Source organism: Hippoglossus hippoglossus, chromosome 6 (genome assembly GCF_009819705.1).
Source record: "Hippoglossus hippoglossus isolate fHipHip1 chromosome 6, fHipHip1.pri, whole genome shotgun sequence".
Taxonomy (NCBI): domain Eukaryota; kingdom Metazoa; phylum Chordata; class Actinopteri; order Pleuronectiformes; family Pleuronectidae; genus Hippoglossus; species Hippoglossus hippoglossus.
Genome location: NC_047156.1, coordinates 1,355,062 through 1,372,489, shown reverse-complemented (window position 1 = coordinate 1,372,489; position 17,428 = coordinate 1,355,062). Strand labels below are relative to the sequence as shown.

Sequence of the window (17,428 nt, the reverse complement as noted above, 5' to 3'; positions counted from 1 at the left end):
TTCATCAGCAGCTGCTTTATGAAATCAACTGACTCAATTACTGACTCATCCTGAAGGAACTAAGACTATTTCATGTGTCAGTTAAAGACGGAAACACGTCCATGAGTCTCCAACTACTCATGTAACCTACACACACACACACACACACACACACACACACACACACACACACACACACACACCCACACACACACACACACCCACACACACAACACACACACACACACACACACACACAACATTTATTAGGGCTCGTTTCTCGTCCTCAGCAGCTTCTTTCTGGTTTCTGTGGACGGCAGCTGGTCAGTTCCTGATTACCTCACAAAAAGGCTCTCGATTCAAGCCATTGTGTTGTTGCCCGTGGCGATGTGGGGGCGACGAGTCTGGGCGGTGGAGCTTTGAAGAAGTGTAGATATTTAAGGGAGGGGGTGTGTTTGTTTTTTCTGCTGAGTTCAAGTATCTCCAGAGTCACTCCACCCTTCATTGGTGAGCTTTTAGAGAAGTAGGTGCGTTTCTTTCTTTCTTATTAATGAGTCTCATTGGATGGAAAGTGAACGTGACGCTTCTCAAACCCCAAAAGTTGCAGTCTGTCTGTTGTTTGAGATAAATTTGCTGAAATCATCTAAATCAAACTGCTGGACTTTTGCACACGTGGCTCCGGACGTATTCGTGTGCATCTGGTTGTTTTCTCCTCCGTCCCTCGTAATGAACCACAGTTCCAGCTCGGTGTAGGTTCTCCCGTTGACCCGTGCCTGGATTTTATCGTGATATTAGCCGAGCGGGAGTCATTCAGAGAGTCATTAACATGCACAGCCACTCTCCTCATTGTTATTTAAGTGTGTGTGGAGGCAGTTGACCTTTCAGTTCCTCGCCGGCTGCAGGTTCAATACATAAATGGCTCTTTACCGGTTGTCACTGATTCGTGCAGAGCAGAGTTATCGTCTAATTAAGACAAGAGCAGCGCCCATTCAGAACGGTTACGATTAGAACGAGTCCATTTTCTATCGTGTGGTTATTTTTGAATGAATGTTCATACAAACAACTTCACCACCGACACTGAGCCTCTTCTGTGCGTCTGTTCAATTCTCCCGCCATGACATGAATGAGTCTGTGAGTCATGTTGGTGTTCACCCTTCGAAAATACGTGAATTCATTCATTCTGTAAGAATAAAATACATTTACTCAGCATTTAGAATTTTCAAATTGCTTTTATTTTTCAGTTTCTTAAGAAACGTACTGAACCGGACTCTGTAAAGTTAATTTGACGAGTGAACCTGAACATTTAATCTGCACCAGGAAGAAAAAACACGACATGAATATGAAACCGCATTCCCTGTGGATTCTCTCCGTCTTCTGACGGAACAGGAAGTGAAACTGTTCAGTTTCCTGACACACAGACACAGATTAGAACGTCTGCTTGGTTTCAGTTTGTTGTTTGTTCAGTGCTTCGACAGAAAGAAGAGAAATTAGCAGCAATGCACTTTTCTTCAGGGTGTTTTCTGCTTATTGACATTGACTGAGATAGATTTTCCATAAGGGACCAATTCTACAGACTGAAGCTAAATGATGACATCGTTAAACAATGACAATCACAAAGAAAAACATATGTATTTATGTGTATACAAGTATAGATCATAATAATAATAATCTACATAGAGATAGAGGGAACAGTAACAGGTAAGAGGAGATAAATACACAGTGATAAAGATGATATGAAAACCAGAAATGTCTCATTTCAAAGGCTCCTTCGAATGTGTCCTTTCATCCCTGAGAAATGACGACTCCAACGGTCACAACCTGTCCCAGAATTCATTGCGCTTCAGTGTCACAGAGGTGATGATGGTGGCAGGAGACGAGACGTGCGATGCTTGAGGCTTCAACTCGACCAAACAAGGGACATTAAAACGTTCTCGTCGTGTCCAACTTCCGCTCTGTTGCTAGGAAACAGCAGCGAGCTGGTGACGGCCATCACAGGAATCCTCCACAGACCAGACTCGCTCTCTCTTTAAACACATGCTGCTGCTTTTCACAGGTGTTTGATGGAGATGGTTCAGTCTTTGTTATTTCATCTGGAGTACCGCCTCCTGCTGGACTGGAGTTAAACGGGTTTTCATACAAATCGATTTAACTGATCTTTCCGTGTCTTTAGACGCACGATGGAAACGCAGACGAACGATAAAAATGACGTGATTAATAGAGTATTAGCTTTAATATGAGAGGGGATCATTGGCAGTGATGGAAAACCAATAGTGACACCACAGCAAACAGATGTCCCATTGTGGCCCAGTGTGTAAATGTCCTCAGTAAACTGGGAAAACCGACGCTGGTGTGAGGCGGGAGAATGAAGTGGCCCTCAGCTCGTTAGTCTCTGTGCCAACGCTGTTACACACTGGCACACAGGACCATTCACACTCACCGTCCCCTATTCACATGGCCTGGAAGAATATGAAAAGAGACCCCCCCCCCCTCTCTCTTTCCCCCCTCGCCCAGTCGGGGTTCCTCAAACAGAAAGAAGAAGAAAGAAAACGCACAATTCAAAAGTGTGTGTGTGACTGAAGCTTCTTACACTCGGATTGTTTACATTGATTTACACCGACTGAAAAAATAAAACAGGCAACGAGAAGAAAGATTTCATTGGTCGGTGCAAACAGTGTAAATAAAGATGGACGACGTGTCTCTGCTTGAAAACAAAGCCAAAGCCTCTGGATAACGGTGCAGCCATCTTGTGGTTTTCATTTCGTCTGCTGTGTTGGGGGGGCAGGGGGGGGGGGGGGGGGGGTCGTCTTTCTGTTTGAATGACGACAACGAATGAAGTGATTCACTTTGTTAATTTGATATGATGTTGATATTACTACGTCCTCGTCGTTCAAACGTTATATCGCTGGAGGTGAAGACTGCTTCCTCTTCCTCTTCTGCCACAGTTTGATCCAGATCCACATCTTTCTGTCGGACTGAATTCAGTTCGAACCTTTCACACCTGATATCTAGGTTCAGACTGAACTGAGAAGTCTGAAGGTCTCATTGTTCATGTCAAAATCTTTATGCACAAATTCAGGACTAGAGGGGATGGAATAAACAAACGTCAATAAGAGTTGTAAGGACTTGTTATTGATTCATTTCACACCAGATAAATCATCTGTTTTAAAAGACAAAAAACACGTGAGATGTCAGAGGGAACATTTGGCTTTGTTGAGTAGATTCAACTCAGGGGGCCCCGAACACACACACACAGACACACACACACAGACACACACGCACACACACACACACACACACACACACACACACACACACACACACACACACACACGGGCCCCCCTGCCTTTTTCTTTCTCGGGGGTGATGAGCTCATTCCCCGACCGCGGAGTTGCATCACTCAGCGCTCGTGCACGGTGCACTCGGAGCCGTCTGGACTCAGGACCCCACTGAGCTGTGACTAACCAAACGTTGAATCAGTCAAACACGTCGTGACACAGACGCAGATTGGAAGCGAAAGGCTTTTATTTAAACCTCTAAATGTCCTGTCTTGTGTGTCCATGGCTGAGAATTACACCGACAGGTTTCAGCCTTTCAGTGAATACGTTAAATAAAAAGTTCTCTGTTGTGCCTCCGCACCGGCATCACCCATTGGTCGGAGGCCTTATGTTTCAGGTTGTCTGTCCGTCCCAGTCTTGAGAACAGGACGTCTAATGATCGCCTTGAAGGGATTCCTTCAAATTTGGCACAAATGTTCACTTAAACCCACAAATTTACTGATTCGATTTGAGTGGTCAAAGGTCAAATGTTAAAGGTCGAGGTCACCGTGACCTCAAATAGCTTCTTCAACATATCTCAATCCGACTCGAGGGACTTTCTTCACGTTTTGACCAGTTGTTGGACTCAAAGATTAAAAGATTAGATTTAAGAGGTCACAGGTCGAAGGGTCACAGTGACATGATGTGAATCTGGAGAAAATAAATGACATAGACTGAGACTGCTCTGGTTAATGCAGGCAGACGACCACAGGGCTGTAATTGTACTTTTGTTTTAACAACTAGTACAAGACTTCATTCACCAATTCACTGAGTTGAAGATGGATGCCAGTCCTCAACCTAAAACCATGTAATCTACGACATTTCTGTCTCTGAGAAAGCTCTTGACTGTACTGAGAGGCTACAAGACAATTGTGCAATGTGCTCAGACAGAACACATGACTCGCTGTGGGCTGTGAACTATGCTGCTGTGCTGAGGAGGTCTGAGGAATGCAGGAAGGATCCGAGTGGTCTCGCTCTGCAGGAACTGATCTGACAGAATCTGTGCGTAACGCTGCTGACGAAAGGTTTGCTGGTCTCAGCTTTTTAGCTCGGTGACGTTTACACAGCAAAAATATAGCAATAGTGAAAAATTCACACATGCACAGTCCGTGTATCTGCTGCACTAAGGCTGGTGATGCCAGTGTTTACCGTCTCAAAGACCGGAGCTGTCAGGACATGCAGAAGAGGAGCAAGGCCGTGTGGGTGGTGACATAGCTTCATACTTCAAAAACAACTAGACAATACTGACATGTACGATTTGTTAAATGTTTGCTGAGTGTAAGATCATGCTAACATCGGCCGATTAGCAATAAACATTAAGTAGAGCTGAGGCGGAATGTCGTCGTTTTGCAGGTTTTTATTTGTGGAAAAATTGAAATTCCGACTTGATAACGATACTTAAAGAACGATTGTGTATGAAGATGGAGGACAGCTCGCCAAAGGTCAGGCCAAAACACCTGGATCGCCTCCTGGTGGCTGGCTGCTGTATAGGTCATAGGCCCTGCCTCCTCCATGTTAGCAGACAAAGACCAAACTGAAAGTCAATGTACACATATAATACAGACTTGTTACTTCCACAGGAGAATATAAGATCGTTTCTTGAACTCAGGCTCAAACTTCTGAGAACTTTGCAGCTTGTGGTTTTACCGAAACTAATTGGTTTCTCAGGACTAAGAAAAGGAAGCAACATTTAGAACTTGGCATCGTCTGCATAATATGAGGTGGATGTGGAAACTTCCTCATAGCAGGGCACAGCCAATTAGAGTGAAGGAGTGGTTCTGACCGACTGACACAACCTGGCCACAGACGCCCATTTGACAAGATTTTAGTTTTTCAACGTTTGTTACAGTGAGTGTAAGAAATTTAGGAGCAAAGTAGTCAAACATTCAGTCAGGAATTTGTTCTCTACGCTCAAGACTGAAATGAAGTTATTAACCATATTAGTATGGCTCCTTCCAACTGTCACCTGTTTCAACTAGCCTGAACACACACACACACACACACACACACACACGCACACACACACACACACAGTAACTTAAGCTTAAACTACACCCTCAACTCCTCACAGCTTACTTAAAGCCACAGTGAGAAACACCGGAGCTCTATCATTACACAACCTGCCATTAGTCCCCAAAGATCAGTGCAACCACCCAGACGCCTGTCACTCATCCTGCTGCGGCCATGTTTGATCATTCAGACAAACCCCTGAACTCCATTCATGTGAGTGCAGTAACACACACACACACACACAGACACACTGATGGTGGGGCTGGGAGCCATCGACCGACCTCCAGACCAGCGGCTGTCACTGAAGCACCGACATGGAAAAGAGACAATTAGTCGATTTAATGAAAATCAATGTCGACCACCTCCGTCCTGGACACGCTGACTCCACTCACCTGAGCAGGACGTGAGCGCCGAGCACAAGAGGCTTACTCACTGTGGATTAAGTCGTTAGGAAAGTGTTTAACTGTCACACCCTCATCATCAGTGATGAAGATTTACTGATTTAACTCAGGGCACAGTGATGTCAGTGAAACTATCTGATTGGCTGTTATAGAGCAGCAGGAAATCCACCTGATTATAAGATGTACAAGTGACTTAGTAATAAAATGCCTCTGAAATGATTAACATTTAATGAGTGACTCATTCATTTATTGAGGTCAGACAACACAGTGAGGAACTAATTGAGACGCTGAATGACCAGTGGACTTTGTTTTTCTCGCCCGCGGCTGACGGGCTCAAGGCGAGGGTTACAGCTGTATCCATGGAAACCCTTGGGAGTCCCTGAGCGACGGTTGCCGTGTGGGCTTTGACTCTGAATGCACAAGTGCCAGAATGACCTCATCCTGCACTGACAGAGAAAAGAGATCTGAGAGAATAGCTTGGGTCATGATGCTCCACTTCTTGGAATAAAGAGACGTTTTAAAGGATGAGGAGAGATATGAGAAGAGGAAGTTTTTGGTTTCATTTTGCATTTTGAGAATAAAAATAAGCAGAATAAACAAAACCTGAAAACAGGATTTAAGTGGAAGCTTTATGAATATTTCAAACTGCTGACAATGCTGCGTTTCTACTAAATGTCTGGTGTGAATAAAGTTTGGAGATTGTTATTCAGATTTGGATTTAATTTCCGAGGAAATTCTGTCTCTTTCAGAGGTAATCAGTAATCAGTGTCTGGGATCAGTGATACCGAATCAGAGCAAACCTCACAGGTCAAAGTTCACCAACGTCTAACACCATGCGAAGCCGCTGTTGATTTACTTTGCTACAGGAAGCAGATGTTTTATTCATCTCCTCGCTCGCACAATCGCAAACGTGTTCCCGAGCCCGTTCGGTGCATTCACACCATAATACAAAGCCAATGTTGAATAGATTTCAAATGTTCAAGTCTTGTCGAGCCGTCTGCTCCTCCTCATGCAGCCGCAGACCTCAGCTCCGGCTTCTCCTGCAGATTTTCTGTATTTTTGCATCTCAAGAATAAAAGAATATCCCGAGTAAAACGTGAAAGTTTAAGATTAGAGTCGAGCTTTAAAAGCAACAGAGAACAGGCTGTTGGCTACGAGCTGAGGTGCAGGACAAGATGTGCACGTGCTTCATCCGAAAGTTTAAATTTAATATTGAACAGTTTGTAGTTCTTTATGTAGATGAAGAATCAGTTTTTAAATGCTTAAGGTTATGTCTTTACCCGCCCACGTGTTTATTTGTCTGTAGGATTTCCACGAAACCTGGAGGAAGGATGCACAGACGACGTTTCTCAACATTTGAACGGAAGAGAATAATTCTTGGAGCTTGATTGAATTTCTGAGTGTGAGAAATTTGGTGCAGCTTGATTGAATTTAATGAGGACTGAGCTCAGAGTGATTCTAGGTTATATTGATTTATCTCTGTACTTTGTGCAGAACTAATAACATCTTCAAGTCAACAGAAGAAACATGGAACCAGCATGACACAACCAAACCTACTGTTATAGGGACACGTATTCACCAAACTTTCACTTGTGGTTTTGTAAGTTTCAGAGACACACACAGAAAAAAACTTCAAGAAGCCAGTTTTGTAAAAGAAAAAACATCAAATTTTATTTTGAAATGACTGATTTTGTGCCAGTTTTCTTTCTTTTTCTTGCATTATTTTTTGAAAATCTCTTCCACCAATATCCTAGACAACAATGCTCTTAAAAATGAAAACAAAGAGGTCAAACCCTTAAGAGAAGATAAAATTCATCTCAAAAATAAAACAAAATAAAAAAAAGTCCTATTTTTTGCAGGGGGGAAGGGGGGGGGGGGGTTAAATTAATAAAAAGAGATGCTACAACCGAGAAACGGCTCCTCCTGGGTTCAGATGACAAGCCCAGGCTCATGCATTGATGACGCGCGTGCCAATCAAAGTCCCGCTCACATGTATGGAGGATAGCCAATCACAGTGTAGTGTCCACAGACTCCCATGATGCCCCTCTCTCCATGGGAGACTAAGGCAGTCAAACACAGTAGGTTACAGTATATCATGGATACCTTTCAGATGAGACACCAGAGGAAAAGATCTCCGCTCTCAAAGACGACGTGCTGCTGAGGGATCAGAGTCTCGTTCTTTGACGTGAACTCGTCTACAGATTCTGTTCCAGCTCTGGAAAATTCTAACATCAACTATTTCCTACAGAAACTGGAGGAGAAAGTGAACAGTACAAACACAGTAAGACACAGGTGGACCGCTGATAAAAGAGATTCACAGAACAACGCTTGAGTATGAAAACAGGAGGATGAATCAGAGTCAGCCTCGACCTTGAGGATGTAACGCAAACTCAACTGTCTGGCTGGAAATGCAGAAGTGGCTAAATGTGAACTTGATGACGCTTCCTCACAGTGAGCTGAAAACCATCTGGAGATCTTTTCCTCCGGGCGGTTCAGTGTGTCACGACTAGGAGCATGTTCTGGTGTCAAAGCACATGCCTGCAGGTTGCTGCAGCCACTTCATCAATGAAGTCACTTCCCATCCAGTTAAGTTACGAACAGTCTAAAACATGTTCCACGATCACAGTACGGCGCGTTGAAGGGAAACCCTCGAGCTGATCACATCCTCATTACATGAAAACTCAGACCGGGCCGAGGCCTCGATGTTAACTTCACTCTGCTCAGCTGCGGCTCAGCTGAGATGAGGATGAGTGTGAGATGATGATGCACAGTAGATAACCAACCATGAGCTGACTGGGGAGAGGGCGGCGGGCGGGAGAGGAGAGGACCTGCTCGTACGTTTGCATCAAGCCAGCATGAGAACGATCGCACATAATCTGCGTTCTGTCAGAGCGACGGCGTGTGTGCAGAAACAGGGTGTAAGAAAATACACAAGCCAATAGGTCTACAGGTCGTCAATCAATATGTCTGATCGCATTTGTTCAATTGGTCCAAAACACAAGGTCAAACTGATAATTTGTCATTTACTGTGGGTTACTCGTGGGACAAACATCCGTCATCACCGAAATAACGTCGAACCCGAGGGCGCGTGCAAAAAGATCACAGCCGATTTCTATTTGTTTATATGATTTTTCATTTGATTTATTTCTGCAAAGGTTTGAAAACTCCCTGGTGACGTCCGAGAGTCTCTGCTTGTTGCCTGGCAACTGCTTCCGTGTCATTTTCACACTCTTGTTTGTGGACACATAACGTAACGAGACATAAACTGCTAATTATTGAGCTGTAGAGGTGCTGGTCTGGGATCTGTTCCAGAGTCAGACTGAAGTTAAACTAACCAGCATCTGGCTCCAGCTGCAAATCAACTCGAATGACAAGAGACTCACGTTTCTCATGTAAAGCTGGGAAACAGCAAAAAAGGTGCAAATCCAAAGTTTTAATATTTCTTTAACAATTCAGTGACGTCTCCTTGTTCAGTGATGATTCGGCTCTTTTCGTATCTTACAGCTACACAGACAGATGGAAGTAAGTATGTTCATGCACTCACTTTAAAGTCAAGTGAATTTTGAGGGGCACCAATAACGTCTCTGCCGATACACATGAAAAAGCTGCTGCTGAGAGATTATTAAGAAGCTGTTAAATGAGTGTTCACAATGAGTTATTATCAGGCAGCGTACGTTTTGTTTGAGGAGTGTTTGGAACACTCACTCTGGCTCTGCTGTGTGTTTGCATCTGTTCATTTGCTAGACGTCGCTTTGAAAGTAAAATGTTTGTGCTTGGCGCGTGCTTCTCTTATTTTCTGCAGGTGACCTCTCCTTCCTGCCACGCCCTCTCCCCGAGAGGTAGCAGCCCTGCCCCAACACTCCCCAACCCCACTTATTCCAACCCCGCCAAAACCCTACCCCACCCCGACCCCCTTTCCCTCCATACCCCCACCCCGACCCCGACACTTCCAGTGGAATGTGGCACTTCTCTACTCGGCCTGAGCATCGTAGTTGGCTCCACCGGCCTTCTTCAGCTCCGTGCGGATGTAGTCCTCGTCCAGTTCCCTCAGGTCACTGATCATGAACTCCTTAGCAAAGTTCTGCAGAAACAAAACAGGAGCTGAAGTGAAGAAGAGTACGAAACAAAGGATGAATGTATCTGACACCAAAAAATACAACACCAGTTCACAGCGACGGCTGGTATGAACAAGACGCAGAGGCTGAGAGTCCGAGCTGGTTTGAAAAAGATCCTGATGTTCAACACCGACTCCTCCTCAAGGCCGAGACTCTGCTTGGTTTATTGCATCCAAAACACACCAATGACTAATTGAGAGACTAAGTTCCACCGTTGTGAACCACATGCGAGGCACAGGGAACTTCCTCTGTTCACCCATTTAGACCTGATGCAACGTGTTTGTACCTTTAAGACCAGATGTTTGTGAGCCTCTCCCTCTAGACCGGGTCGGGACATGAGCGTCTCATCCACTATGTTGTTTTAAAGAAATGTGACTGATGAAATACATCGTGATTCACTGAAATACTTGCAAGAAAAGGTGCAATGCATCATGGGAAAGGTTTTTCTGCAGTTCTCAGCCTGTTTTAGAGGATAGCTGGTAATCTATGTGAGGGGAGAGATATCGAAGCAGAAGAGATTCATTGATGAATGAAGAAGAAGATTGAGATGGAGATGAGGCTCCTGCTGACCAAGACTCAGTAAGAGACAAATCTTTATTTCATGTCTCCATCTGCTTCAGAAGCTAAGAAATGAAGGTTTCTGTAGATGTCTGTAATTGTGTCCCACTCAGGTTTCAGGTGAGGTTAAAGAGGGAGATTTGATTCATCGCCTTCTGTCTTAATGGGTTAAACAAAAGTGGATTTGGATACAAACTAAATGCGCTTTAAAATCATGAGCTCAGATCATTGGAATAAAGCCGTCTTTGTTCTGGTATTATTTTGCCCACCAGCATGTATAAATTATTGACACACTTCTCCCACTCGATCCAGCATTCTGTTGCCATGTTGCCTCTGAACCACCCAGAGGGACCGTTCCAGCCTCGTTCCATTACTCGCTCATAATGACAACACAGTAATTGCCTCCTCTCACACACACAGTCACCACAGTCTGACCTGCACGATGTCTTTCACCAGGGTCTTGTCGGTGCTGATCTTGGCGCGCTGCAGCCCGCTGATATTCTCGCCGATCCAGGTGATGAGGGTGAACTTGGCTCGTTTGCTCATGGCGTCTCCCGTCGTGATCCGGATGAAGCCGAACAGACGAGCGTCATCTGAGGGAGGAGACGCAGGAAACTGAATATACAGATTACATCATTTCACTTCATCACATCCCAGCAGCAGAACCGTCTCCACCGATCAGGGACCGAAGCCAACTGTGACTCAGTCTCTGACCTGTCATGTGACGTGAGGGCATTCTCGGTGTTTACAGTAAAAAGCTGCAGATTCCACCTTTGAACCGAAGACGTTAGAATTTGGTTTAGGCATTTAGTTGTGATGGTTAAGGTTGGCAAATGCATTATGCCTATGAGTGTCCTCGTGTGTGTGTGTGTGTGTGTGTGTGTGTGTGTGTGTGTGTGTGTGTGTGTGTGCCCAGGGCAGATAAAGAGAAAGAGATAGAATGTAGGTCTTAGTGCTCAGCAGAGCGTGTGTGTCACTGTATGATTATCTTTGTGGGGACCATACCCGTGAGGACATTTCCAAAGGGCTTCAGGGTTAAACTCAGATTAGAGGCAGGGTCGGGGTAAGGCAGCTACTCTAGGGTTTAGTTTAGGGTCAGGGGCTAAAGAATGAATTATGTCCTCACAATGATAGGAGCACAAACCCGGGTGTGAGGCATAAGGAGGTATTCAGGTCAATGGACAAAGTCTTTTGTCAGCAGTTGTGTCACAAACGTCCCAGTGGCCACGCCGGTCACTGTCAGGGTGGTCCACTACACAGGCCACTGTAAATAAAGTGTGAACACACTCAACCAGGCTGACGAGGAAAAACAAAAACACGTCTGCTGCTATTTTCTTCTGACTCACACATCGTCCAGCCTCTAATTCACGTTACGAAAGAACTGCTCAGACGTTCGCAGCCTGTGGCTGGAGGACAAATGAAGACAGAGCTGGAAAATAAAATGTTGCACATCAATAAAAAGGTAGAGGACCAGTTGTTAAGGGAATCAGCTTCAGTGACACTTCCATGTCCCTTAAGTCTCCTATTGTGTAATGAAGACCTGGAAAATAAACTGAATTCAAGTGAAGTGGAATTTGGTGTGAATTAGACCCACGATAAGTTCAATATTAATAAACCTTTAATAAGCAGGTAAGAAACTCTTTGCGGGCAGTGAGCCTGAACGGTCGGTCTGTGGACTGTGGACTGTGGACACGTCTTCTTCCATGTCCTCAGATAAACTACAGCCGTGATCAGGAAGTGTTCAAACTCACCACCAGATTGGACTGACAGAGACATTCAGCAGTGTCGTGACAACAACATTCAGAATCACATCCTCTTTAGCAATTTGTCTATGAAGTAAAAGCACAAGGCTTGTGTCATTAGTGCAACACTTTAGAGCTTTTATTTAGGAAAGTTGTGAACTTGGGTCAGAATATTAAGATAAGATAAGATAATCCTTTATTAGTCCCTGAACTGGGAAATGGACAGCAGCCAGCGCCAACAGGGTATCAGCAAGTGATAAGTAACATGCAACACATAATACTTAATATATGAATGTTATAAAACTAATATATACAGTGTAAAGACAGGAAACATATGTGCAGTGTGAGAATATGTACAGTGAATGAACTGCACATGAACCGTTGATATTGCACAGACAGATGAATAAAGCACAGTTGAGACTTGAAGTGTTAAAGTTCCGTCCCTGATGGTGGTGCAGTGGTTCTTACTGGGAGCAGAGCTGGTTGTACAGTCTCACTGCTGCAGGAAGGAGCGACCTGCGTCTCCGTCAGACACGTAGGGTGAAGACGTGTTTGAGGATGACTCACTAATGACGAAGAACAATTCTGAAGTATCAACGAAGGCAGGTTTAAAACAGAGACTGCAGTAGTTTGCATCAGTAGACAAATGTCCTCTGGAGACACAACCTAAAGTTGCCCTTGCATCTTACATTTCCCATGATGCAACTGACACTTGTCCCATTTCCCGGTGTGTGATGATCATCAGAACCACAGAAGACGTGAGACGGTTTTCAGAGGCTGAACAGAACGGCAAGTGGGACAGTCGTGACAATTCAATCAAACAACATTTATTTGATTTAGTCGCAGCCTCGACTAAAGCCAACTGGTACAATTCATGCTGGTGATATGATAATAAGACCATTCATTTCATAAACGTAATAAAAGCTCCATAGCTGCTAAACAATTGAAGCTGAGACAAGTATATTGGAGTCAAGTTACTGTTTAAAGGTTTGTTGATTCTACTAAATTGCATCAGGAGTTTTTACAGCACGACCTGTTTTCTTTTGATGTACCTGTCGATAAAAGGTTTTCCTGGCAGGGACTCAGATTTCAGATGAGACGAGCCGCACATTCACAGGAGCAGTCACTGAAGAGTCTTATCAGTGCAGTGACAAAGGATATCTTTTGTTTCAACACCTTTCCTGGAGCAACGCACGCACACACACTCCTCACTCACACTCACACACTCCTCACTCACTTCCCTCCTCTCTGCTGCAGAGAAAACTGCACTGAATCTACGATGACACAGCAAAAAGAAATGTGCTGAAAGAGACGTTCTGCACAAAGTGACTCTCTTTGAGCAGACCAAAGGTTGGCAGGTGACACTGCAACTTCCTGTTGACCCTGCATCAGCCCACGCCGAGTCCCTCCGAGACACATCCTAGAAACTAGAGCCGTCTCCTGTGGTCTGTGATGTTTTTGATCTAACTGCGAGCGCGGGACGGTGAGGTCGGCCGACTCGCTGGATTCTCAAAGAATGAATCACACTGGTTTGGGCGACACCCACCTTTCCTCACAACTAATACTTACAGCTAAATACCTTTTCATTGATGGATATATCTTATGATGTGATCTTTCCTCTACTGCCACCACAGAAACAAGATTGTCACCTGTATACGACAAATGTCACTCGACAGGTTTCCAATAAATATCGGAGCCTGTTCACGCTCCCAGAGGATGGGCGGCTTCTACAGCATTCTGCTCACTTGGATCTTTCCTTTATGTCGCCGTCAGGACGAAATGTCAACTTCGCAGACGAGAACATCCATTTACAAAAGACTCATGTTCAGAGGGAGTAAACCTTTTCCTCTGGCACTGCCATGTCACAAAGAAACAAGCATATGCTCCTTCACTTGAAGATCCAGATTGTTGGGTGCCATGGGCATAGCAGCCTCTAGGGGTCGCTATTCTGGCCCACGACTTTCATGCCTGTTATAATGAAGCAAACACAGGACTAAGATGGACTCAGGACATGAACCAGCTTCACGTGTTTGTTCCATAGCTTCATCTGATCTGTTAGTTTTAGTTTCACATTGTAATTTAGGGACTAAAGACTTTTGTCTGACATACGTACGTCCTGTCGTCATCACCTACGTGGGCGGAGCCTACCTATACTTGACTGTGATTGGTTCCTAGTCTGGCAAATGTCTGACATTGGCGTGTTTTCAAAGTGGCTGTTGTCGCAAACATAATTGAATAAAGAGCTTAGAAAGAAAGTACTGTGATATCATTATAGTTTTACAACCAGCAAAATGAACGTCGGAGGTGAAGACAACAATCCAACGGCTGCTAAAAATTGAACATCAGTCGGATTCATCCACTGGGGACAATGAATATTTGCGTTACATCTTGTCCACATCCATCCAGTGGATTGACAGAATTAGGAGCAGTGATAACTTTGACCTGCTGGTTGCGCTAGTTTCCTACATGTGCTGGAAGCAGTTGACCAATCACAACCGAGTGGACCAGCTGGCCAATCAGAGCAGTCTGGGCTTTATCTTAAAGAGACAGGAGCTAAGACCAAGTGTTTGAGACAGAGGCTGAAAAGAGGAGCTGCAGCGACGGACAGTCTGAGGAGCGTGACGTGTTTTCTGAACATTAGAGCATGAAAACATTTCACAGTCATAACTCTAATTAACATTATCAATCTGAAGATGAACAGAATGTGTCTCCTTGAAATGTCAACATTCCAAACCAGCTCTTCTCTACTGCAGACGATCAATCTGCATCAGCTCCTCCTACACTCGGAGTTCTGCAGAGTTACAACTGCACCACTAAATAAGGGAAACAGGCCGACAGACCGAGATGTCGGATGTGTGTGTGTGTGTGTGTGTGTGTGTGTGTGTGTGTGTGTGTCATCTCTGAACAGGAACCAATGACAGGTTTACGCTGTTGTAAAGTGATAAATGAGCTATTTCAACATAGGAATGTGAGTTTTATCAGAGAAACAAAAAGTACAGCCCTGAGGGGGCAAGCTTTAGAGGCATCAAGAGCCAGCATCAGAAACAGCCACACCCAACATCTGAGCAGATGCTTCACTGCACAGACGACACAGACGACCTCACATCAGATTGTTGAAACCCACACAGACACATTATCTGACCATCACCACGAACGTCTCACACCTGGTTGTACAGCTGTACACCACACGCCTCTTTGTTAGGGCGTTGCTTTCAGATTCAGGCGGGAGACATTTAACTGGCACGAACTGGTTGGAGAACAACGACTACATTTTAAAGTTTGCAAATTGTCCCGTCACTCTGGAAAAAACTATGCCTCCATACACGAAAGCTTGACCTTTAATGCGTCACCTTGTGAAAAACGTGCGCAGGATATTGTAGAAGAGATTATGCAATGCAACACATAGTGTTTGGTGCTTTGACAGCATAGTCACACGGCTCAAGGCCAATGGGTAAGAGAGCAGAGAGTCTTAAAAGATTAGTGTCCTGGCAAGTGGAGCTGTGGTATATCTGCTGTTTAACCTCCCCAGAGCAGTCAGCCTCAGTGACAGACAGCTTCACCCTGAGAGGGGGGGGGCGACTAGTGTGACCCACGTTAGAATGAAAAACCTGCTGTTTACCTGTGCACATCCTCTTGAAGTCCTCATAGTCGGTGCCTTGTCCCGCAGGTACGATCCTGGGGCCCTCGTATTTGAACGCAGCCCTGCACAAAGACGCAGACACATTATCACACCAGACAAACCGACTCAGGGTCTGTTGATTCACAGCGACGACATTAAAAACACGTCAAAGACATTTTTTATTCTGCAAACTGGAGCAATGCTCAAAAAGCCTGGGACGCCCACGTGGTGCGGGCCGTGTGTGTGTGTGTGTGTCACTACTCTAACGTTATCCTCTGAATACAGGACAAAGGAAATTACTTCTGCCCCGCTGGGCCTGGTGGCTGAGCGGAGTGTGGCCGCTGCACGGCCTGAATCCACATCCCAGCACCGGGGCCTGCGACGCCCCACGCCCTTCACCTGCTGCTGTTAGAAGCACAGAAAACCCGCAACTCTGGCTTTCACGCAATAAGTGTGAAACAACGGGAAACGGCCCCAGCGCCCCGGTGTGCCGTTCTAGCGCTTAGTCGTGGTGGGCATATTGAACTGCCTTTACATTTCCAGCAATTTAAGGATTCTACGCCCAAGTACAAAAGAACACGAATTATACTACACAATTTATTAAATAGTACACATCATCAGGGGTCTATCTGTCATTCGGCGTGTTTCGCTTCATTTAAACTGCGCGTATTTGACTAAAATATCACATTTTATCAGAACACTTCCTATTTCCGCAGCCTTCTCCACGGACCAGGCAGCGCAGCCGCAGGGCGGGGACGCGTTGTGTGAAATCACATATTTAAAAGAAATGAAAAAGGAAAACAGGTCGTTTAACGTGTTGTAACAACGCCGAACAGAAGCACATCTGCTAACTACTCCGGTGATGTTGCGTTTTCTATGTGCGACACGTTCGATTCAGCAGATTTACGCTTCTAATTAGAATGGCCGCATTCTTCAAGGGAGTCTGGCAGAGTCGCACTCACCAGCTGGTGTCCGTGTTGTCGTCCCGCACCTCGTTGTAAGCTTCTCTACAAGCCTCCTTATCGATCTGCGTGGACATGGCGGCGGTGAACCGGGCGGGCGGCGCGTGAAGTCTGCGGTGCTGCGGCGGTGAACCGGGCGGGAGGAGGCTGGAGGCTCGGCGCTGATGTGGCTGTGAACCGGGTGGGAGGAGGGTGGAGGCTCGGCGGTGATGGAGCAGCGAACTTCTCCGGCTGAGGCCGAACTACCGGTGATGCGGTTACACAACAGGCGTCTGTCCCCCGCACTGAGAGCTCTGGAGCCGGGTGGACTCAGCGGAATGAGGCGGCTCCTCTTCCAGCAGCTCGGGTCATTTCCTGGAAGATGGTGGGCGGTGGTGATGCGGCTCGGTCAGGGAGGAGAAGAAGAAGAAGGAGAAGAAGAGGTGATGATGAAGAAGAAGAAGAAGAAGTAAAGTCCTGACGACCATCAACAGTACCAGGTTGTCAAGGAAACCGAACGTGCACGCACAGCTTCCGGTACAAACTGTCACAATAAGACGAACAGCCAGGTGGATGCATGTGTTTTATAAATAATAGATTATTAGAATAAAAGATTATTTTACCTACATTCTTGTCATATTTGATTTTCACATTGACAGAGAGAACTTTTCATTCAACGCTTTATTTTTTACACTGTTGTCCAATACAAAAAAATCCACATTTTAGCAGAATGATTTGATCACTAATTT

General features: G+C 45.3%; 1 protein-coding gene across 1 annotated transcript; it reads right to left on the bottom strand.

Annotated features, from left to right (window-relative positions):
- Positions 1-9,197: 9,197 nt before the first annotated feature.
- cotl1 (coactosin-like F-actin binding protein 1) lies at positions 9,198-17,201 on the bottom strand. The gene is made up of 4 exons (XM_034589326.1): positions 16,701-17,201; positions 15,739-15,821; positions 10,813-10,970; positions 9,198-9,785 (listed from the first exon to the last, which is right to left on the bottom strand). Exons 1-4 carry the CDS (start codon positions 16,775-16,777, stop codon positions 9,675-9,677), a joined length of 429 nt encoding a protein of 142 aa, XP_034445217.1. The 5' UTR covers positions 16,778-17,201; the 3' UTR covers positions 9,198-9,674.
- Positions 17,202-17,428: the final 227 nt, after the last annotated feature.

Bases quoted from the DNA above. Each gene is read 5' to 3' on its own strand.
- cotl1 (XM_034589326.1), bottom strand. From the start codon at position 16,777: ATGTCCACGCAGATCGATAAGGAGGCTTGTAGAGAAGCTTACAACGAG. The intron at 10,971-15,738 runs GTAAACAGCAGG...CTCCTCCCTCAG, and splicing joins CTTCAAGAGGATGTGCACAG to ATGACGCTCGTCTGTTCGGC. The intron at 9,786-10,812 runs GTCAGACTGTGG...TTGTTTCTGCAG, and splicing joins TGGTGAAAGACATCGTGCAG to AACTTTGCTAAGGAGTTCAT.